At 39.4% G+C, this 24,755-nt stretch overlaps 1 protein-coding gene across 1 annotated transcript in view; it reads left to right on the top strand.

Annotated features, from left to right (window-relative positions):
- CTSS (cathepsin S) overlaps positions 1–24,315 on the top strand; it is a 28,083-nt gene extending 3,768 nt beyond the window's left edge. The window contains exons 3-8 of the mRNA XM_055402544.2: positions 504–626; positions 3,418–3,567; positions 5,319–5,546; positions 6,758–6,923; positions 8,207–8,309; positions 23,871–24,315. Of these exons, the coding sequence (XP_055258519.1) occupies positions 504–626; positions 3,418–3,567; positions 5,319–5,546; positions 6,758–6,923; positions 8,207–8,309; positions 23,871–23,970 (870 nt within the window). The 3' untranslated portion in view covers positions 23,971–24,315. The remainder of the gene's footprint in view (positions 1–503; positions 627–3,417; positions 3,568–5,318; positions 5,547–6,757; positions 6,924–8,206; positions 8,310–23,870) is intronic.
- Positions 24,316–24,755: the final 440 nt, after the last annotated feature.

Genomic DNA, 24,755 nt, shown 5'->3' with positions numbered 1-24,755 from the left:
CAGTGGCTAAGACTCCCTGCTCCCAATGCAGGGGGCTCCAGTTCAATGCCTGGTCAGGGAACTGGATCCCACATGCCACAACTAAAGATCCCGCATGCTCTAACAAAGATCCTGCAGGATTTTCTAAGACCTAAGACAAAGCTAAATAAATAAATAATCAATTATATATATGTTTTTTTCCAAAAGGCCTATAATGATTAAGTGAGTTTACCACTTACAAAGAATATACTTCAACAAATTGCAATTTCTAAAAAAAATTCCTAGCATATTGAGGAAGTTCATTGTACATATCTAAAATGATATTAATCACCAAGAGAGCAATTAAGAGGAAGAGTTAAGATTGGTGTGCAGTTTTTCCCAGTTACATTTATTTATTCATATTCATTTATTTGCATGCTCCCAGACAGATCCACATTTAATAGAATGCTTCATTATACGTATATTTTCATTATTGAACACATTTGTGCAGGATTCAGTATAATGATGTTTCTTTTTTATTTTAGAATGAGGAAGTAGCACGGCGTCTCATCTGGGAAAAGAATCTAAAAACTGTTATGCTTCACAATCTGGAGCATTCAATGGGAATGCATTCATATGAGCTAGGCATGAACCACCTGGGAGACATGGTAGGTAAATTATAAATAATCCTACATTCATCTTTGGGTAAACTGGATTTCTGTCTCCCCAAAGGCAATTTGAAGGTAAACAACAAAGGAATGTTTTATATGTATATGAACATAAAATTAGAAAATAGAATTTAGGGACATAAGAATTTGCAGATTCCTTATTGATCTACACTGTGACCACTTTCCTTAATAAATCCGTTCTATAGGGGAATATTTTAAACTCACAGACCACAGTTAATTTTACTTTTATTAATTCTAGAAAATATTGCCTAAAGACTGCTCACAACATTTTACGTTATCATACTTATGTAAATCTAAACTGATTATTTAAAATGGTCCACCTGCTTTCTTAATGGGGGAGTATGGGTATTAATTGTATTAATTGTACAGGAGACAGAGACCAAGACCATCCCCATGGAAAAGAAATGCAAAAAAGCAAAATGGCTGTCTGAGGAGGCCTTACAAATAGCTGTGAAAAGAAGAGAAGCGAAAAGCAAAGGAGAAAAGGAAAGATATAAGCATCTGTATGCAGAGTTCCAACGAATAGCAGGGAGAGATAAGAAAGCCTTCCTCAGTGCAAAGAAATAGAGGAAAACAACAGAATAGGAAAAACAAGAGATCTCTTCAAGAAAATTAGAGATTCCAAGGGAACATTTCATGCAAAGATGGGCTCGATAAAGGACAGAAATGGTATGGACCTAACAGAAGCAGAAGATATTAAGAAGAGGTAGCAAGAATATTCAGAAGAACTGTACAAGAAAGATCTTCATGACCAAGATAATCACGATAACGTGATCACTGACCTAGAGCCAGACATCTTGGAATGTGAAGTCAAGTGGGCCTTAGAAAGCATCACTACTAACAAAGCTAGTGGAGGTGATGGAATTCCAGTTGAGCTATTTTAAATCTTGAAAGATGATGCTGTGAAAGTGCTGCACTCAATATGCCAGCAGATTTGGAAAACTCAGTAGTGGTCACAGGACTGGAAGAGGTCAGTCTTCATTCCAATCCCAAAGAAAGGCAATGCCAAAGAATGCTCAAACTACCGCACAATTGCACTCATCTCACACGCTAGTAAAGTCATGCTCAAAATTCTCCAAGCCAGGCTTCAGCAATATGTGAACCGTGAACTCCCAGATGTTCAAGCAGGTTTTAGAAAAGGCAGATCAAATTGCCAACATCTGCTAGATCATGGAGAAAGCAAGAGAGTTCCAGAAAAACATCTATTTCTGCTTCATTGACTATGCCAAAGCTGTTGACTGCGTGGATCCCAATAAACTGGAAAATTCTGAAAGAGATGGGAATACCAGACCACCTGACCTGCCTCTTGAGAAACCTGTATGCAGGTCAGGAAGCAACAGTCAGAACTGTACATGGAACAACAGACTGGTTCCAGATAGGAAAAGGAGTACGTCAAGGTTGTATATTGTCACCCTGCTTATTTAACTTATATGCAGAGTACATCATGAGGAACACTGGGCTGGAAGAAGCACAAGCTGGAATCAAGATTGCTGGGAGAAATATCAATAACCTCAGATATGCAGATGACACCACCCTTATGGCAGAAAGTGAAGAGGAACTCAAAAGCCTCTTGATGAAAGTGAAAGAGGAGAGTGAAAAGGTTGGCTTGAAGCTCAACATTCAGAAAACAAAGATCATGGCATCTGGTCCCATCACTTCATGGGAAATAGATGGGAAAACAGTGGAAACAGTGTCAGACTTTATTTTTTGGGGCTCCAAAATCACTACGGATGCTGATTGCAGCCATGAAATTAAAAGACGCTTACTCCTTGGAAGGAAAGTTATGATCAACCTAGATAGTATATTAAAAAGCAGAGACATTACTTTGCCAACAAAGGTCCATCTAATCAAGGCAATGGTTTTTCCCGTGGTCATGTATGGATGTGAGAGTTGGACTGTGAAGAAAGCTGATCACTGAAGAATTGATTCTTTTGAACTGTGGTGCTGGAGAAGACTCCTGAGAGTCCCTTGGACTGCAAGGAGATCCAACCAGTCCATTCTAAAGGAGATCAATCCTGGGTGTTCATTAGAAGGACTGATGCTGAAGCTGAAACTGCAATACTTTGGCCACCTCATGCGACGAGTTGACTCACTGGAAAAGACTCTCATGCTGGGAAGGATTGGGGGCGGGAGGAGACGGGGATGACAGAGAATGAGGTGGCTGGATGGCATCACCGACTCGATGGACATGAGTTTGAGTGAACTCCGGGAGTTGGTGATGGACAGGGAGGCCTGGCGTGCTGTGATTCATGGGGTCGTGAAGTGTCAGACACGACTGAGCGACTGAACTGAATTGAACTGAACTGATGGGTATTAATATAAAGTATCCTTTCATTAGTTATTAGATTCTGCTCTATCTTACAAAAAATTTTCACTCTGGCCAAAATTCAGAATAATGGTACCCTTTAGAAGGGAACACCCTAAATAGGTTAAATGCAGGACTCTTTTCCAGCTCTTTTTCATAAGCAAAGTCAGTTTAGTCCACTTTTTAGAGAACCCTTCTTATAAAATTCTGCCTTGCTTTGAAAGAAAAATATGCCTCTCTCTAGTTTTTTATCTTTTCTTCTTCTCCTTCCCAATGTCTGACTGGGATGCTAACAGCAAAGTGTCGGACTAAAGAGACCTGGATAATTCACCTCCCAGATAGTTACCTACGTAAGTCACAACTACCACTAGTTTTTCTCAGTTGTTAAATATATTCACAGTTACAATTTTCAAGATATTGACCAGAAGGATATAAGTAAAAGGACATATGTGTATATCTTTGTAGACCGGTGAAGAAGTGATATCTTTGATGAGTTCCTTGAAAGTTCCCAGCCAGTGGCCAAGAAATGTCACTTACAAGTCAAACCCTAATCAGAAATTGCCTGATTCTCTGGACTGGAGAGAGAAAGGGTGTGTTACTGAAGTGAAATACCAGGTGAGTATTATCATCTTAGGCCTCTGTACCTCAGGTAGAGGTCTCTCTTCCTTAAATACTTAGTCTAGCTACGACTGAGCAACTTCACTTTCACTTTTCACTTTCCACTTTCACACATTGGAGAAGGAAATGGCAACCCACTCCAGTGTTCTTGCCTGGAGAATCCCAGGGACGGGGGAGCCTGGTGGGCTTCCATCTATGGGGTCACACAGAGTCGGACACGATTGAAGTGACTTAGCAGCAGCAGCAGCAGCAGCAAATAGGTCTTTAAGAAAGACTTTTAGTGTTCATACTGTCCATCAAGTGCACTGGACCCTCCACCAGTCAGTTACTTGAGAAATAGTATCATATGTGTGAGAAAATTTCAATCAGAAAGTTTATTCCTCCGTCTCACTTAGGATTTCAGGATTGATGGAGAGGAAATAACTAAAACTAAATGTGATCTGTAAATTGTACCAGTCAAGTTAGTTCTTGACTAGGCTTACATTGCCAAGATAAGAAATATGGGCTTTATAAATGTGTTCCTATATTTTTGTATTTCCTTTAATTTGCTTGTGAAAAAAAAAAGCTACAAAAATCCTAAATTAATTAGGGGTAACTAAGGATAAAAGGCTTCTTAGGTGGTGGTGCTAGTGGTGAAGAACCTGTCTGCCATTGCAGGAGACACAAGAGATGTGGGTTCAATCCCTAGGTTGGAAAGATCCCCTGGAGATGAGCATGGCAACCCACTCCAGTATTCTTGCCTGGAGAATCCCATGGACAGAGGAGCCTTGCAGGCTACAGTCCATAGGGTTGCAAAGAGTCAGACATGACTGAAGCGACTTAGCCCGCAAGGATAAAACATATATATCACCTTGGAGGTCAGGATAATGGAAAAGAATCAACGTCCTTTGAAGCAGCCCCAAGCCTGTGACCAAAGAAAAATATAAATTTTAGGAAATGAATGATACTGCTAATCTCATAATTCTTTTCCATCCAGATATTTTTCTTTCAACTAGTTTTGAGTTTCTTAGTGGAATTCTCTAAAAGTTCGAGAAGACCCAATAACTACCCATCTAAGTGTTCACTATAAATATCAATAATTTAATGAGCTCCTTTCTCTGAGTGCTTACATTTCAATGGGTCATTTTACTTTAACCAAAAGCAGACTGAACTTGCTTCCTTCCAGTAGACAGCCAAGTGGAATGAGAGGAGGAGAGGGAGTGCAGTTATGATGTGGCTTGGGCCCCTCTGCACCTTTTTAACCTAAAGCAGCTTTGTGTTTTTCTATTTATGCTTCCCAGTAAAATAACTTATGATCAAAAAAATTCTAAAGCTAAAAATGTCCAAAAAATGCTAGTCTTATCTTTCAGGCAACATTTGGCAGGAAGAAGGGTGTTTTAGGTCAAGGGAATCATCCTAGTCCCTCTCAAAAATCCCTTTACTGTTGGCATCTGTCTCCCCTATTATGGGGTGAAAATAGCTGATATTTGGTACATGCTCAGTAAATACTGTTTCTTAACATATTTGAATATGGCAATTATGCCGTGAGGTCAGCCATTCATAAATATTTATTAAAGTTAGACCTTGTTCCAGAGAATAATCAAGTGTTCAATCTTCATTGCCATGGTCTAAGGGGAGGGGGAAACGGTAGAGGGGGAGCTCTTCCTGAACTGATGAAAGTGCTGACATGTTGGGAGTTGCCCAGTTTGCATTATGGAAAGCCATCCTTACTAACTATGATTGCCTTTGTGACTTTGTCTCTGTTGTAGGGTACTTGTGGTGCTTGTTGGGCTTTCAGTGCCGTGGGAGCTCTGGAAGCACAAGTGAAGCTGAAAACAGGAAAGCTAGTATCTCTGAGTGCACAGAACCTGGTGGATTGCTCAACTGTAAAATATGGGAATAAAGGCTGCAATGGCGGCTTCATGACAGAGGCTTTCCAATATATCATTGACAACAATGGCATCGATTCAGACGCTTCCTATCCCTACAAAGCCATGGTGTGCTCGCAAGTTAACTTTTTGTGCTGCCCCTTGACCTTACGTTATCCCTCCAACTCACTGTACTAAACTTGTCACCAAGCCCAGTGCGTGAGAAGCAGTGCTGTGTGGTATGTGTGTGTGTGAGAGAGAGAGAGAGAGAAGGAGAACGAACCTCAATCAAGAATTCTCAAATTCTCAAGAGTTCTCTATCTTATGTAGCAACCTTCTTAATTTATCAGTGGCACAATAATTTAAAACAAGCAGGTGGAGTTCATGCTAAAAAATGGATTTTCAGCAAACCTTCCTTAAAATTCTTTGTATATCTGCCTGGTATTTAAACTTTTTCATCCTGCAAACTCCTGTGCTCAACCTTATTCTTAGATCATCAACCACACAATTCTTCTACCTTACTAAAAAGCTAAATAATGCTCTCCTCCTCCTCCAAGTCTCACCACACATTTTGTTAAATGATATGACAGAAAATTTAGAAAAAATAAAAATATCACTCAAACCCTCCTACCTTAACCATTATTATTTTGGTTTATTTCTTTCAAGTTCTCTTTCCTATAAGGCATTTTTAAAACCTAGTTGTATATACAACTTCCCCTTTCTCACTTGAGATATGGTATTTTTAAACCAATATTTGGGCTTCCCTGGTGGCTTAGTGGTAAACAATCTGCCTGTCAATGCATGAGACATGGGTTCAGGAGGATCCCCTGGAGGAGGGAAAGGCAACCTACTTCAGTATTCTTGCCTGGGAAATCCTGTGGACAGAGGAGCCTGGCCACCTATAGTCCATGGGGTCACAAAAGAGTCAGCCACGACTTAGCAACTAAACAATCAAACCGATATTTAATCTGCAGATCATCTTGCAGGCATTATACCATCAAAAAGATTTTAAAGCTCTAGTCTAGAGTCTTAATGTAGTGTTTCCCTAACAATCCACCTAGAGTCTTAGAGACTTTACCGTGGCAGTTTTTGTACATGTGAAGATGTTCACAATGTAAAGCAATAGAATAGTTCTGTATTTCCTCTGTTACTGGTGAAACGTAGAGGTATTAGGATTTGGAAGATTTTATATTTCTTTTTTTAAAAATAAGGAAGACCCTTAGATACTTGAAAGGATGAATGAGAAAAGAAAACATATTTGCAATCCAGACTTAGAATACTGTCAATTTATAAAGGAAGTTGAAGTCCACTTCTGTATCTGACTTATCCTTTCCCCACAGGATGGAAGGTGCCAGTATGATGTAAAAAATCGAGCTGCCACGTGTTCAAGGTATATTGAACTTCCCTTTGGCAGCGAAGAGGCCTTAAAAGAAGCCGTGGCCAATAAAGGACCTGTGTCTGTTGCTATAGACGCGAGCCATTCTTCTTTCTTCCTCTACAAAACTGGTAAAAACCTAGATTATTACCCTCATGCTTTATACTGCCCTCGCACTGGAGGAAAGAATGTCCTCCTTCCCCATCGCTCTGCCTCTGAATGCTTAGATTAGGTTAAACGGAACCCTGCATCTCATTTCACTTCATATACGTATTTTTACACCCAGTTCTAATTAGTAAAGTAAGACTTGAAAAAATTTACTAAGACTGCATGCCAGGTCCTATGCTAAATTCTTTTTGCACATTATCTCATTTAATCCTCATGTGTGCTTGGTTGCTCAGTCGTGTCTGACTCTTTGCGATCCCATGAACTAAAGCCTGCCAGACTCCTCTGTCCTTGGAATTTTCCAGGCCAGAATGCTGCAGTAAGGTGCCATTTCCTCCAACAGGGAATCTTCCTGACCCAGGGATCGAACTTGTATCTCTTGCGTCTCCTGCATTGGCAGGCGGATTCTTCACCACTAGTATCATTTGGGAAGCCCCTTAATCTTTATGATAACCCTATTTTACAGATGAAAAAAACATGTCTTAGACAGGTTAACTTACCTCAAGTCATACAGTCTGCAGGTGGTCAGCTGGGATGAGAAACCATGCTGCCTGAGTCCAGAGCCTGAGCGCCTAGCCTCCGGGTCCACTGGGGAGTGAAGGTGCAGCACAGCAGAGTACAAGGAGGCCGCCCACTAAGCACAGGACATCATATTAAACAAACTAGAAGGTTATCATCTTGTTTTAAAGCCTCACCTTAAAGATCATTTAATTCAGTAAAGGATGAAAATGCATAACAATGTAGGAATATATACAAAGAAATACAACAATATAAGTTAAAAAAAATTAGGGATCTTCCCCAGTGGTCCAGTGGTTAAGAATCTTCCTTGCCATGCAGAAGACATGGGTTTGATCCCTGGTGGGGTATTAAGATCACACATGCCGTGGAGCAGCTAAGCCCATGAAACACAACTAGAGAGTCTGTGCACCCCAACAAAAGATCCCATGGGCTACAACTGGGACGCAACACAGCCAAATAAATAATTTTTTTTAAACTGGAAAAAGGTGGCAGTTCATCAAAGGAGCTTTCTGCAGGAACTGTGATTAACTTGATGCCAAACTTTGTGAAACCAAAAAGCAAACAATAGAAAAACCCAGTTGTGACAACTATAGCATTGATGGCAAAGAATCATGAACTCTAACTAGTTTAAACATGAGAGTGTATGTCCCTCACATAGATCCAAAACAGGCTAATAAGATAGTGTCACACACCACTTACTCTTTTTTCTTTACCCGTATATTATTCTCAGGTGTCTACTATGACCCCTCCTGTACTCAGACTGTGAATCATGGTGTACTAGTGGTTGGCTATGGTAACCTTAATGGAAAAGACTACTGGCTTGTGAAAAACAGGTAATGTACTCATACTTTAATGTATATTTAATTAAAATTGGTATCTGGACATATGCACTTCTCTGTATCTTAATTTCTAGGGAACCCAGTACCCTCCCCACAATTTTGTTCCTTCTCAGAACTTCCCATCTCACTCAAAGGCGACACAACACAACATAGTTACCCCGTTAGATACTATGAATTTGTCCTAGATCCTCCAGAACTAATCAAGCAATAAGTCAAATTAATTTTATGTCATGTCTGTTCTTGATCCTGCCCCCTCTCCATTTCTTCTAATTATTGCTCCAGTTCAGGCATCTCTTGCCTGGACTATCCCTGTAGCTTTCTAGCTGGTCTCCTTTATTGAAAAAAAATTTTTTTAGTTAAAAATTATTTTGTACAATTTTTAGAAGTTACTTTCCATTTATAGTTTTTACAAACTATCAGCTATAGTCCCCAGTTTGGGTGATACATCCTTGAGTCCATCTTACACCCAATAGTACCACCCACTCCCCCGCACCCCCACTGGGAACCACTGCTTTGTTCTCAGTATCTCTGAATCTGCTTCTTTTATGTTATACTCATTTGTTTATTGTATTTTTTATATTACACATATAAGTGATATCATATAGTATTTATTTTTCTCTAACTTATTTCATTCAGCATAATGTCCTCCAAGTCTACCCATGTTGCTGCAAATGATAAAATTTTATTCTTTTTTATAGTTAAGTAGTATTCCATTGGAGAAGGCAATGGCAAGCCACTCCAGTACTCTTGCCTAGAAAATCCCATGGATAGAGGAGCCTGGTAGGCTGCAGTCCGTGGGGTCGCTAAGAATCGGACACGACTAAGCAACTTCACTTTCACTTTTCACTTTCACACATTGGAGAAGGAAATGGCAACCCACTCCAGTGTTCTTGCCTAGAGAATCCCAGGGACGGGAGAGCCTGGTGGGCTTCCGTCTATGGGGTCACACAGAGTCAGCCACAACTGAAGTGACTTAGCAGCAGCAGCAGCAGCAGTATTCCATTATACATATATTCTTGATTGCTGAGTTGCTTCAGTCGTGTCCTATTCCTTGAGACCCTGTGGACTGTAGCCCACCCAGCTTCTCTGTCCATAGGATTCTCCAGGCAAGAAAACTGGAGTGGGTTACCATTTCCTCCTCCAAGGGATCTTTCCAACCCGGAATCATCTGTTGATGGGCATTTAGGTGGTTTCCATGTCTTGGCAACTGAAAATATGCTGCTATGAATACTGGGGTGCATGTATCTTTTTGAATTAGTGTTTTTGCTTTTTCAGGATTTATACCCAGGTCTCCTTTACTCTTAAATCTGTCCTTTATACTACTTTCAATCTGGTTTGTCTAGACTATAACTTTAGAATTTTATCTCTTAGAACCAGTCAGTGTGAGATGAGTGTTCCATAGTAGAAAAGACAAGTCACCTATGTTTGGTCCCTACCTGTCAGTCAGCCTCAGTTCCTGGCACTTTGTCTCACACTTTTCATTCTAGATTATTGAAACATACACAGTTACAGTTCCTATCCATATCATTTTATCTTCACTATCTTCATATCTTGTTTGTTTTGGTCCTTCTGCCTGCAATATCCCTTTTCCTCACTTGGTTTATTCCTCCTTTTCCTTTAAAACCAGCTTAGTCATTATCTATACCGGAAAGTTTTCCCTAAACCCTTGGGCTGAGCAGAATGTCTTTTTTTTTTTTTCTATGCAAATAAAGTGTCCTTTGCATTCTAGAGTATTTTACACAATATATTTAAATTGTTCATTCACCTAACTATCACCCCAGTATTCTGTATATGCCTCTGGGGCAGAGATTATGTTGTGTCTTTGAATGCTTCGCACAGTATGTGGCCAACATCCCCTCAATACATGCATTAGCAGTCTTCTCCAACACCACAGCTCAAAAGCATCAATTCTTTAGCGCTCAGCTTTCTTTATAGTCCAACTCTCACATCCATACATGACCACTGGAAAAACCATGGCTTTGACTAGACAGGCCTTTGTTGTCAAAATAATATCTCTGTTTTTTAATATGTTGTCTAAGTTTGTCATAGTTTTTCTTTCAAGGAGCAGTCAACATTTCATGGCTGCAGTCACCATCTGCACTGATTTTGGAGCCCAGGAAAATAAAATCTGTCACTGTTTCCATTGTTTCCCCATCTATTTGCCATGAAGTGATGGGACCAGATGCCATTATCTTAGTTTTTTGAATGTTGAGTTTTAAGCCATATTTTTCACTCTCCTCTTTCACTTTCATCAAGAGGCTCTTTAGTTCCTCTTCACTTTCTGCATAAGGGTGATATCATCTGCATATCTGAGGTTATTGATATTTCTCCCGGCAATCATGTTTCCAACTTTTGCTTCATCCAGCCCAGCATTTTGCATGATGTACTCTGCATTTAAGTTAAATAATTCAACCCCTAGCAGCCCTCAGTGGAGAAGGCAATAGCAAGCCACTCCAGTACTCTTGCCTAGAAAATCCCATGGATGGAGGAGCCTGGTAGGCTGCAGTCCGGTGGGGTCGCTAAGGGTCGGATTCGACTGAGCGACTTCACTTTCACTTTTCACTTTCACACACTGGAGAAGGAAATGGCAGCCCGCTCCGGTGTTCTTGACTGGAGAACCCCAGGGACGGGGGAGCCTGGTGGGCTTCCTTCTATGGGGTCACACAGAGTTGGACACAACTGAAGTGACTTAGCAGCAGCAGCAGCAGCAGCAGCCCTCAGATCTTTACGGAAAATACATAGTCTACAAATCATAAATAAACAGAAAGGTACTTTTCTACCTTTTCCACCTTGTGGCTCACAAACAAAATGGTAGTCTTTGCATGGCCCTTTGGGAAATAGTTGAAGTGATTAATATCTTGGTTCATTTAAAACCTATTCACAGCACTAATCAGCTTGGGTCCAAACCAGTGATAGCTTTTAAAATGGAGCAATACTTTCATTTCTATATATCTTATTTACTCCCTACAGTAGGTATGCTAAATTCTCTACTGAAGTTTCTTCTCGAAGATCATACATCTTTTGGAGTTTTAATTCAAAACCTCTTCTCAGCACTTGCTAATTTAAAAAGCATTTACTAGGCATCTTACAATGAGATAGACGGTATATAGGCTATGGAAATACAAAAATTAGTAAGAAGTTATCCTATTCTGTAAGGGCTCACAGCTCACTCGAGGATTAGAACAACAAAATACAATACATCATGATATAATGTCTAGATTTTAGGATAAGCTCAAGGGAAAATTATTCTCTATTTTTAGTAATACATTACCATCTTTAGATTATCAAAGCCTTGGTATCATCTTGTACGCTTCCTTCTCTCCCTAAACCCACACAGCCCTGTCCTTCAGGCTTCTGATCACACTTTATATGGGTTTTCTCTTTTCCTTTGCTAATGACAATATCTAATTCAGATTCAATTCTCACTCAGCTGTGGAAATATCTTCTTAAAATATGTATCATCCAAACCTATGGTCAAAATTCTAAATAGTCTACCATTTTCATCAAAATAAAGTCTAAACTTCTGGCCAGTCATTCAAGGGTCTCCACTAAGTGACTTCAAACATAGCCTTCTAGACATTCCTTCCACTATATTTTCATGTACCCATACTCACACTCTGGCCACAGTGAACCACTTTCTCATCATTCCCTAAATGTAGAGACACTTAACTATTTCTAATTTGTTACTTATGCCATTTCATCTTTCTGAAATACCCTTAAAGCCCATTGCTGCCTATAGAAACCCCACTGTCTGTGGTCAAATGGGCACCCTCATACATTCTGGTGGAAGGATTGTAAAATTTTTACAATCCTTCTTGAAAGCAATTTGATAATATGAATCAAGAACTTTCTAACTGTTCATATTCTTCATCCAATTATTTCCATTTCTTGGAACGTAGATGAAGAAAATAATCCTGAATTTTGGGAAAACTTCATACCTGATTTATGTAAATGTAGCTTTTTTTTCTTTAATAGTGAAAATTAGTAAGCAACCAGAAATACCTAAAAATAGGTAGTATTAAATAAATTATGATATAATCAGCCCATGTATTAGAAATTATATTTATTGAGATCATTATCAATAACTGAATAAAATACTTGGAATATATGTTTAAATGGAAAAATGCATATAAATACAATATTTATATTCAGTATAAGTATTAAGTTTATAGCTCTTTTCTCTGATATATATTATATTAAAGGACCAGAAAGAATTATACCAAATGTTAAATGATGGTTGTCTTGGGGACTTCCCTGGCAGTCCAGTGAGTTAAGACTCCAGCTTCCCCTACAGGGGATGTGGGTCCCAACCTTGGGCAGGGAACTAAGATCCCACATGCCATGCACAGCCAAGGAGAAAACTGGGATCCCAAATGCCTTGTGGCACAGCAAAAAATAAAAGATTGTCTTTGTCTCCCTTTATGTATTTTTGAAATAATCTTTAATAAACCACTTATTATTTTTAAAATAAAAAAAATTATTGAAATTCTATTTATTCTTCAAAACATACCCTGAATTCTATCTCCTCCATACCCCATTCATTAACTCAGAATTGTTTCTCTAACTTCTAAGCTCTAGCAATGCTTTATGAATTCTATTATAGCATTTAGCAAATTGTAGCTTCTGTTATAGCTATTTCTAAAAAGCATGCTCCATTCACTAAAATATAAACTCCCAGTGGTAGAATAGTCTCTTGCTTCTGTTTACATCTTCATTTCATACATCGATTCAACAAACATATATTGAGCACCTACCATGCACCAAGTGCAGTGTTAGACAATGAAAAATACAGCTTTTCTCTATCATCCTGCAAGATTTTTTTTTGGCGGGGGAGCTTCCCTGATAGTTCAGTTGGTAAAGAATCCCCCTGCAATGCAGAAGACACCAATTCGATTCCTGGGTTGGGAAGAGTCCCCTGGAGAAGAGAAAGGCTACCCACTCCAGTATTCTAGCCTGGAAAATTCCATGGACTCTAGAGTCAGTGGGGTTGCAAAGAGTCAGAAACGACTGAGCGACTTCAAAAAAAAAAAAAAAAATCCTTCAAGATACTCATGCTCTAAAACTTAGAGTCAAGGAAACAGGCAGATACATGTGACCATCCCAATAGAATGTCGTAAATGCTAAGATGGGGGTGTGCATCCATTGCAGTGGAAGCACAGGAGAGTATCTGGCCTAACCTGGGGAGTCTGGGAAGGCCTTTTAGCCAGATTATTTGACTGAATCTTGAAGGAGGAGAAAGAAATAGCCAGACGAAGAAGGGTAATCAGAACAGAGGAAGGTAAATGTGCCAAAGTCCAGAACTGAGAGAAAGTAAATGAGTTGAGAGAACTGCAGCCTGTTAGAAAGAGATGTGAGATAGGAAGGGGAAAAGTTATGAACAACCACAATTGCTGGCCCAACAAAGACAGATTGGACATAATCGTGAATTCCAGGCTCCACAGAGGTTTACTCCAACAAAGCCTTCTTAATATCATCAAACTTGTTCTTAATGCTGTCCTGAAAGGTTAGATTCTATGTTATTTCCAATGATACCAAGTTAACCTTCAGTAAAAGAATGTGGAGTCTTCCTCTAATTGGCCTCTTATTTTTTTTTTAATTTTCCTTTTGTTTCTACTTAATCTTTTTGGTATGTATATAACACTGTTCTACGTCCCTGAATTTTTCTCCCTTTCTGGATATGAGTATTTAGCTCCTTTTTATAATACAGTATAGCATAAGGGCTTCCCTGGTGGCTCAGAGGTTAAAGCGTCTGCCTCCAATGCGGGAGACCCGGGTTCGATCCCTGGGTCAGAAAGATCCCCTGGAGAAGGAAATGGTAACCCACTCCAGTATTCTTGCCTGGAGAATCCCATGGACAGAGAAGCCTGGTAGGCTACAGTCCACTGGGTCGCAAAGAGTCGGACATGACTGAGTGACAGAACGGAACGGATAGCATAATAAATAAAAGCATTATAAATAAAAGCATTTACTTTGAAGTCAGGGAGACCTTACTTAGAATACTAGCTCCTTTACTGTCTGTGTGACCTTAGGCAGGTTATTTAACATCTTATTTAATATCTTGAATAATTTTCAGTTTTCCCATTTGTAAAATGGGAAAAATAGTCTCAAGATTACTATAAGGATTAAACAAGATAATGTATGTAAAACATTTATCACATAGTATCTGGCACAGATTATGTATAATAAAGCATAGTTATTATTTTTTTAAATCTCTATTAAGAGAATATGATCTGTTATAGAAAACTATGCCTTCAGCAATATCCCAATGTAAATGCAGTTATAAGTTTTACAGAATGCTTTCATAATGTCTAGCAGTATAGGTAAATGACTTAATACCAAAAGATACTTGAGTAAAAATTATTTTAGGGGAGCCAAAACAATGCAAAATACTTGATTATAAACCCTCTGATGGTTTGACTGAATCCAGGAATAAAACTAGAGCATATAAGTGAAGAATGATGAACTACATATTTCTTCAGGGACATCTCCCTAAATATTAGGCACTAGAGATTACAGTAATCCAGGCCTATGCCCCAACCAGTAATGCTGAAGAAGCTGAAGTTAATCGGTTTTATGAAGACCTACAAGACCTTTTAGAACTAACACCCAAAAAAGATGTCCTTTTCATTATAGGGGACTGGAATGCAAAAGTAGGAAGTCAAGAAACACCTGGAGTAACTGGCAAATTTGGCCTTGGAGCACGGAATGAAGCAGGGCAAAGGCTAATAGAGTTTTGTCAAGAGAATGCACTGGTCACAGCAAACACCCTCTTCCAACAACACAAGAGAAGACTCTACACATGGACATCACCAGATGGTCAACACCGAAATCAGATTGATTATATTCTTTGCAGTCAAAGACGAAGAAACTCTATACAGCTAGCAAAAACAAGACCAGGAGCTGACTGTGGCTCAGATCATGAACTCCTTATTGCGAAGTTCAGACTTAAATTGAAGAAAGTAGGGAAAACCACTAGACCATTCAGATATGACCTCAATCAAATCCCTTATGATTATACAGTGGAAGTGAGAAATAGTTTTAAGGGACTAGATCTGATTGATAGAGTGCCTGATGAACTCTGGACGGAGGTTCGTGACATTGTACAGGAGACAGGGACCAAGACCATCCCCATGGAAAAGAAATGCAGAAGAGCGAAATGGCTGTCTGAGGAGGTCTTACAAATAGCTGTGAAAAGAAGAGAAGCGAAAAGCAAAGGAGAAAAGGAAAGATATAAGCATCTGAATGCAGAGTTCCAAAGAATAGCAAGGAGAGATAAGAAAGACTTCCTCAGTGATCAATGCAAAGAAATAGAGGAAAACAACAGAATAGGAAAAACAAGAGACCTCTTCAAGAAAATTAGAGATTCCAAGGGAACATTTCATGCAAAGATGAGCTCGATAAAGGACAGAAATGGTATGGACCTAACAGAAGCAGAAGATATTAAGAAGAGGTGGCAGGAATACACAGAAGAACTGTACAAAAAAGATCTTCACGACCAAGATAATCACGATAGCGTGATCACTGACCTAGAGCCAGACATCTTGGAATGCGAAGTCAAGTGGGCCTTAGAAAGCATCACTACTAACAAAGCTAGTGGAGGTGATGGAATTCCAGTTGAGCTATTTCAAGTCTTGAAAGATGATGCTGTGAAAGTGCTGCACTCAATATGCCAGCAGATTTGGAAAACTCAGCAGTGGCCACAGGACTGGAAGAGGTCAGTCTTCATTCCAATCCCAAAGAAAGGCAATGCCAAAGAATGCTCAAACTACCGCACAATTGCACTCATCTCACACGCTAGTAAAGTCATGCTCAAAATTCTCCAAGCCAGGCTTCAGCAGTATGTAAACCGCGAACTCCCAGATGTTCAAGCAGGTTTTAGAAAAGGCAGAGGAACCAGAGATCAAATTGCCAACATCCGCTGGATCATGGAGAAAGCAAGAGAGTTCCAGAAAAACATCTATTTCTGCTTCATTGACTATGCCAAAGCCTTTGACTGTGTGGATCACAATAAACTGTGGAACATTCTGAAAGAGATGGGAATCCCAGACCACCAGACCTGCCTCTTGAGAAACCTGTATGCAGGTCAGGAAGCAACAGTTAGAACTGGTCATGGAACAACAGACTGGTTTCAAATAGGAAAAGGTGTACGTCAAGGCTGTATATTGTCACCTTGCTTATTTAACTTATATGCAGAGTACATCATGAGGAACGCTGGGCTGGAAGAAGCACAAGCTGGAATCAAGATTGCAGGGAGAAATATCAATAACCTCAGATATGCAGATGACACTACCCTTATGGCAGAAAGTGAAGAGGAACTCAAAAGCCTCTTGATGAAAGTGAAAGAGGAGAGTGAAAAGGTTGGCTTGAAGCTCAACATTCAGAAAACAAAGATCATGGCATCTGGTCCCATCACTTCATGGGAAATAGATGGGAAAACAGTGGAAACAGTGTCAGACTTTATTTTTTGGGGCTCCAAAATCACTGCAGATGCTGATTGCAGCCATGAAATTAAAAGACGCTTGCTCCTTGGAAGGAAAGTTATGACCAACCTTGATAGTATATTAAAAAGCAGAGACATTACTTTGCCAACCAAGGTCCGTCTAGTCAAGGCTATGGTTTTTCCCGTGGTCATGTATGGATGTGAGAGTTGGACTGTGAAGAAAGCTGATCGCCGAAGAATCGATGCTTTTGAACTGTGGTGTTGGAGAAGACTCTTGAGAGTCCCTTATACTGCAAGGAGATCCAACCAGTCCATTCTAAAGGAGATCAATCCTGGATGTTCATTGGAGGGACTGATGCTGAGGCTGAAACTGCAATACTTTGGCCACCTCATGCGACGAGTTGACTCACTGGAAAAGACTCTGATGCTGGGAAAGGTTGGGGGTGGGAGGAGAAGGGGACGACCGAGAATGAGATGGCTGGATGGCATCACTGACTCTGTGGACATGAGTTTGAGTGAACTCCGGGAGTTGGTGATGGACAGGGAGGCCTGGCGTGCTGTGATTCATGGGGTCGTGGAGAGTCGGACACGACTGAGCCACTGAACTGAACTGAACTGAGAGATTTTTGAGGTTAAACTACCTAAGAAGATCCTTAGTTATTTGGATGGTCTATGTTGCCAATGAGGGGCAGATCTATAAATTTAGAAAGCTAGCTGAACTATAGATGCAATTGCTATGGACTTAGAAAAATTTAGGAGCCTGACAAGGACACATTTGGTCAGACTGCCCTCAAGATGGACCAGGATTGTCTTTGCAAAAAAAAGGGAGGAGTTTTATTTAATATGCAGATCAATGAGAAATGAAGGCTCCACCGTTATTGGGCATAAGACAACTTTGACCTGAGTAAAAAATTAAAGGTATTAAATATATGTGCCCAATAGATCTTGAAACACACACATATTCACATACACACACTCATGTAAACATACACACCAAAAACTAAGTACCCAGGATACCTGGTGACCTCTCTAAGATAAACAGTTGTGAAATAGATGGGCCTCTAGGTAATGCAGTAAGTTGATGGAGTGGATTGGGGGTGGGTACAGAAATGACTCCTCTTTATCCTTAAGTTATTAAAATATAGGCTAGAAAAAAAGAATACTCCATCTTCCCTCACTGAAAACTTGTCTGATCTTTCAGGAGATCCTGACTTTTAATGTAGAGTTAGGGTACATGTTTTACACGAAACATTTTAAGAATCTTTATTAAATTCATACATATTGCCTCTTCTCAATGGAATCAAAGGCTAAAATAAGATTTAAAAAGAAAAAAGTTATAACCTAGTGATTTTTCTTAGAAATTTCTATGTAAAGAGATTAAGAATGTACTTATTGATTTATAACTCAAGACAGGTATTTATTACATCACTTCACTGAAATCACTCTTGCCCAGATTGCCACTCACCTCCATCTTGTCTCATTAAATAGTTTTCAAGTCTCATCTTACCTGCCCTCTTAATGTTTGATGTATAAGTTCTTGCTCCATTCTGAAACACTTTGTTTAACTTCCAGAGGACCGCATTCTTCTGGCTTTCCTCCTACTCTACTTCACAGTCTCTTGAGTTCCTTAGTTCCTTTTTTTACTTCTTACTTCTAAACATTAGACCTCAGTTTCCCATCTCTCTCAGCTCACTCCTTAGGTGATCTCATTTAGTCTCATGGTTTTAAACATCATGTATGTGCTGAGGACTCTTACCTTTATAACCTGAGTGTTAGACTCCATGTCCAACTGTCTACCATTTGACCTCTCCACCTATGTGTCTCTCGGCCTCTTTAATTTAACATGTTCAAAATAGAACTCTGGACTCCCTGCTACTGCCCCAATTTCCTCCATCTTGGTAAATGTCAACAGCATTTACTCCAGGCCAAAACATTAGAGCCATCTTTTCTTTCTTCATATGCTATCTTACATCTAATCTATCAGCAAATCCTGTCATTTCTACCATCACTAAATTACCCCAAATCTTATTACTTCTCAATACCTCTACTGTTACCACTCTAGTTCAAGCCACTGTGCATCTCTCTTGGTCTACTGCAATAATCTCCCAACTGATAGTCACTTTCCCTCTCTTTTGCCTATAGTCAATCCTCTACATAGTAGCCAGAATGATCTTTTTTAAATCAAAAAACAGATTTTATTACTCTTCTACTCTAACCCCTCTCATGGCTTCCTTTACACTCAGAATAAAACCCATGATGAGTAAAGCATGACATTATCTGGTCTCAACCTGCCTCTGCAACCACCTCTCCAACTCCTTTCTCCTCTCTCACTCAGCTTTGGGTACATTAGACTTGTTGCTGTTTCTCAGACATACCAAGATTATTCCCAGGTCTTTGCATCACTTGTGCCTTCACTTTACTTAGGTCTTTGCTCAAATATTTCCTCAGATAAGCATCCTCTGTCTATACTATCTAAAATGTAGCCCTGGGGAGTTCCACGGTAGCCCAGTAAGGACTTGGTGCTTTCACTGCTGACCCACGTTTGATACCTGGCAGGGAACTAACGTCCTGCAAGCTATGGGGCACAGCCAAAGAAAAAAATAAAAATAAAATATAGCCCTGACTCCCAACACTCTGCATCCCCTTACCATTTATTTTTCTTTATACTGAAAGAAGGTGACAGTTTTAGTCGCTCAGTCATGTCCAACTCTTTGGAACCCTATGGACTATAGCCCACCAGGCTCCTCTGTTGATGGAATTCTCTAGGCAAGAATACTGGAGTCGGTAGTCATTTCTTTCTCCAGGTTCTTTGCAGTACTTTTATCATATTACATATTTCTTTGGTTATTGTATGTTTCCCCTGTAGAATGTATATAGGCTTTAAAAAGACTTTGTCTACCTTGTTTACCTCCATAATCCTAATGCCTAGAGTAGTGTCTGGCACAGCCTAGAATGTTCAAAGCTGTAATTTGTTAGAAAGGAAATCAACATGTATTTTAGAAGGAATTTCTGATAAGTTAGTGTCTATAATATGCAGGGAGAAAGTAGAGGGACCAAACACCCTGTTTTGTTACCAACTAAGACGTTTCCCAGGCCACAAGACTTTAAGTGCTATTTCTTTATTATTACTTATTTATTTTATTTTTGGCTGTGCTGGGTCTTCGTTTATTTATGCGGGCTCTCTCTGCTTGCAGTGAGAGGGGGCTACTCTTCCTTGCGATGTGCAAGGTTCTCGTTGCAGTGGCTTCTCTTGTGGAGCACAGGCTCTAGGGCACCTGAGCTTCAGTAGTTGCAGCACACAGGCTTAGTTGCTCTGCAGCATGTGGAATATTCCAAGACCAGGGATCAAACCCATGTTCCCTGCATTGGTCAGTAGATTCTTATCCACTGCACCACCAGGGAAGTCTGTAGGATTTTATTTTTAAAACCAGGACAATCCTAGGCAAATGGAACTGTTAGTCACCCTAGGAAAAGCACTACATATTTTTAAAGGGGATGGACTCCCCTTTGAGTCCAATCAGATGGACTTATACTTGGATAAAAACAAAAATAGCCATCTCTACTTGTCGAGCATTTATTACAGACACTGTGCAAGCACTTTAAATATATTTTCTCATTTAATTTCTAAGGTAATCTATGAGATAGGCTTTTTATCCCCATAACACAGAATAGGAAGCTCCTGATACCGAGAGAATTAAGAAACTTGCCCTAAGTTGAACAGTTTGAAAGGGCTATAGAGTTAATCAAAGTAAACAACTTGGTAAGGACTGGAATGAACATTTGGAACTGATCTTGCACAGTTCTGAAGACAAGAATTTGTCCTCAAATATTTATCTAGCTTGAGGTTTTTAATCAGTTGTATTTTTAAAAGCAGAGTTAGCAGTACTCGGCCAAAAAGAGGTCTGGGATGTTCTACAAAGTTGGGCCAGTTGACCTTCTCTGGGACTGGGACTGAATTGAATTGTATATTGAATGGAGTCTGGGATATTGAATGGGATCAGGGACTGCTCGATCTCACTGACTAAGTTCATATTACTAGTCATAAGAGCTTCCACTCAACTTTCATTACCAGAACTTAGGTCTAAACTCAGTATCTAAAAGTTTTACCTATTTTTTAGGCAGTAAAAAGATCCTTGATGTTCTGGTTTGAATTTCATTCCCTATACTACCTCACTCACAGGAAGAATGTAGAAAAAAGGATAGTTTAAAAGTTAGTGTAGGTTTTGGCATAAAAGCCTAGATTTGAACCCTTGCTTTGCAATTAACCACCTGCATGACTTACGGCAAGCCGCTTTACCTCTGCCTGTTTTTTTCTTTAGTAAAAAGAAGATAATACCTACCTCATAGGATGATGATTAAATGAGATAATATATGTTAAGCTACTTAGCACAGAGTAAATGTTCAATAAGTGGTGGCTATTGATATTTATAATAGCTTAGCCAGAGTTTATTATTGCTTTTCTTATCGAACTGGATACTGAAAAACCTGCATCCATTGATGAGAGGTGACAGTGGAGTTTGGATTTTATTCTCAAGGTATTAGGGAGGCATTCAAGAATTTTAAACGGGAATGGCAATAAATAAAAGGAATCAAAAAAGGAGCCCAGTGAGTTCTCTGGAGGTCCGGTGCTTAGGACTTGGTGTTTTCACTGTAGGGCCCTGGTTGAATCCCTGATCAGAGAACTAAGATCCTCCAAACCATGTGTATGACGTGAGTGCTCAGTTGCTTAGACGTGTCCGACTCTTTGGGGCCCTTTGGACTGTAGCTCTCCAGGCTCCTCTGTCCGTGAGATTTCACAAGCAAGAATACTGGAGTGGGTTGCCATTTTCTACTGCAGAGGATCTTCCTGACCCAGGGATCAAACCTGTGTCTGCTGCATCTCCTGCTTTGGCAGGCAGATCCACTGAGCCACCAGAGAAGCCTGTGGTGAGGCAAAAAAAAAAAAAAAAGTCCATAAGAGAGTTTAAGAAAGAGTGATCAGAGAGAGAAGAGAAAATCAGGATACAGTAGTATTTTAAAGCCAAGAGGGAAGTGAGGTGAGAGTAGTGAAGGTGAAAAGCACAGTTGTGTCCTACTCTTTGTGACCCCATGGACTATACAGTCAATGGAATTCTCCAGGCTAGAATACTAGAGTGGGTAGCCTTTTCCTTCCAGGGGTTCTTCCCAACCCAGGAATCGAACCCAGGTCTCCTGCATTGCAGGCGGATTCTTTACCAGCTGAGTCACAAGGGAAACCTGGGGTGAGAGTAGACAACTGTGTTAAATGGTACGAGAGAGAGAGAAATAATACCTGAAGATTGTCCAGTGAATGGCTGATACATAGAACATTTAAGGCCTATTGAAGAACAACTCGGGAGTTGGTGATGGACAGGGAGGCCTGGTGTGCTGTGATTCATGGGGTCGCGGAGAGTCGGACACGACTGAGCGACTGAACTGAACTGAACTGAACTGAAGAACAGCTACTTTAAATTATGCCACTTGTCTTTTTCCAATAAGCCAGCATGTCTTAGTTTCTCCACTGCAGGTAAAAACACAACCTTCCTTTGAGTCCTGAGCAAAAATTTGCAGCAACTTCCCTTTGCCTAGGGAGTTAAACAAGTTCCTCAGTCTGCTGTTCTATGCTCTGTACAACATGGCCCCAAACCAACTTTCTATCTTCTTTTCCCACTGGTTTCCTAAGGACGTTTAATTTTCCTTTCAACTGAGTTTCTTGCTGCTCTTCAAATAAAATCACAGTATTTTATGCTGTTATTTGTATGCTAGTTATAGCACAGTTCATACAGAGTATGAATCCTGCCTCACATTATAATTATCTGTATAATTATAATTATATAATTATAAAATCTCAGAATAATAAAGAACCTCACAAGTCATTTCTCTTGCAAGGATTTTGTCAATTTTTTCACTAGTATGTGAAAAAGGGAGAAAAAAATATTTTGGTGAATCTTTCATAAATCTAAATTTATTTGATTCAAAGGGACTATCCTTAGATTAGAGATTATGTCCCCTTAAGTTTTGCTTTTGGTGTTAAAATTTCCTTTCTTTTATAATATGATGGTGATAATAGTTTTTCTTTTTAATGTCTGCTGGTGCTGCTGCTGCTGCTAAGTTGCATCAGTCGTGTCCGACTCTGTGCGACCCCATAGACGGCAGCCCACCAGGTTCCTCCATCCCTGGGATTCTCCAGGCAAGAACACTGGAGTGGGTTGCCATTTCCTTCTCCAATGTGTGAAAGTGAAAAGTGAAAGTGAAGTCCCTCAGTCGTGTCCGACTCCTAGCGACCCCATGGACTGCAGCCCACCAGGCTCTTCCGTCCATGGGATTTCCCAGGCAAGAATACTGGAGTGGGGTGCTATTGCCTTCTCCATTTTAATGTCTAGTACTTGCTAATTTAAAAACTGGTAACTTTATGTCAATCTGCAAAAGTTTTTGAAATTCTTAAAGTCTGTGAAATGTTAAAGTCATGAACCATTGATCTCCTCTAACCCTCATCTGACCCAGAAATTCCCCCTCTAGCAACATCTCTAACAAGTTATGTAAGCCTCTGATTGAACACTTCCAGTGCCAGGGAGCTCATCTCCTCCCATGGTAGCATATTCCATTTTTTTTACGGCTTTAACTGTGAACGTGTCTTTACTCCACTTCCAAAAGGTGTTTGAGAGCTACCCTTTTAGAAAACCCCTATCCTGTGCCTTTTCCCTAATGATCTCTCAAAATATTTCTACATGACACTGAAGAAATTGAAGTTTGATAGGAAATCATCACCTGAGATCCTATTATACAAAAGTACTTCAAGATGGGGCCTTGGAAAATATAATAAAACTCATTCTCTTCAGAAGCAGGAGAATTTATAGGTTTGTGATGAAACATATTATTTTCCTAGGTATTAAATTAGGTATTAATCTGTTCATCAATATAGCATTAAAATGTATCAAACCATCCTTTGAAAATTGCCTGAAAGCACTGGGGAAATTATTATATATTATGTTGTTCTAATTTTGCTTTATAGGTTCTCTTATATAATCACTTTAGGAGAAAAGCAGTCTAAGATTGAAAATTGATAATGCAATTTTATTATATTCATTTGTAATTTTGTGTTACTTCTTTTTCTAAAGCTGGGGCCTCAACTTTGGTGACCGAGGATATATACGAATGGCAAGAAATAGTGGAAATCACTGTGGGATTGCTAGTTATCCTTCTTACCCAGAAATCTAGAGGACCGCCTTGTTTTATAACAATTCAAGAAAAAAGAAACACTTTCTCACAATTTAATTTTACCTGCTGTAACAGTAAAAATGAGTGTGATATGATCAATATATATTTACTGTACTAACAGAAAATATAGTTTGATTCATCTACTCTTTTTAGCTTTGCAGATCTTAGGGAAAAGTTTGCTAAGTAAATTAATAATGTGCAATAGATATAATTGTATGAAGGTTAGTCAACTGAGACAATCTGTCATGTTTATCACTCTCTTATTTGTCCTTTGAAGTTCCATAATATGCTGTTGAAACTTGATGGCATATAGATGCTTAATAAATATATAGCTTTTCAACTCTGTATCATTACCACATACCATTCTCTTTTGTTCTTAAGTAACTATTATAATCTGTTATGAGAATATAAATTGTAATATGCTGGTGATGTGCTATGGCAACTTTATGGAAGAAACTATTAGATTATTAATGTCCTGAGATTGTGTCTTTGCACATGAAAGGATTCAGTCAATATTTTAAAATCAGTGATTTCAAAGAAGACAAATGCTAAGTAGACAATCTATTTTCAAGCACTTTGTAGGAATTATTGATCAACAATAATATACTGATTCAAAGTATTTTTACCTAGTCATTAGCAATTTGGCCAGTACCTTTTGGGGGCAAAAAGTCAACCTGAATAAATAAACAAACTGCATTTCTTTAAAATGATGTATTGTTCATATTTTATCTAATTCAGATTGATATTCCTCACACCTGCTCTAGATTAAAAGACAGTTTCTGAAG

The sequence above is a fragment of the Moschus berezovskii genome, chromosome 4 (genome assembly GCF_049115385.1).
Source record: "Moschus berezovskii isolate FMDL1 chromosome 4, NW_MosBer_1.0, whole genome shotgun sequence".
Taxonomy (NCBI): Eukaryota; Metazoa; Chordata; class Mammalia; order Artiodactyla; family Moschidae; genus Moschus; species Moschus berezovskii.
Note: the sequence above shows the minus strand (reverse complement) of the source record. Positions and strands in the feature narration are given on the sequence as shown.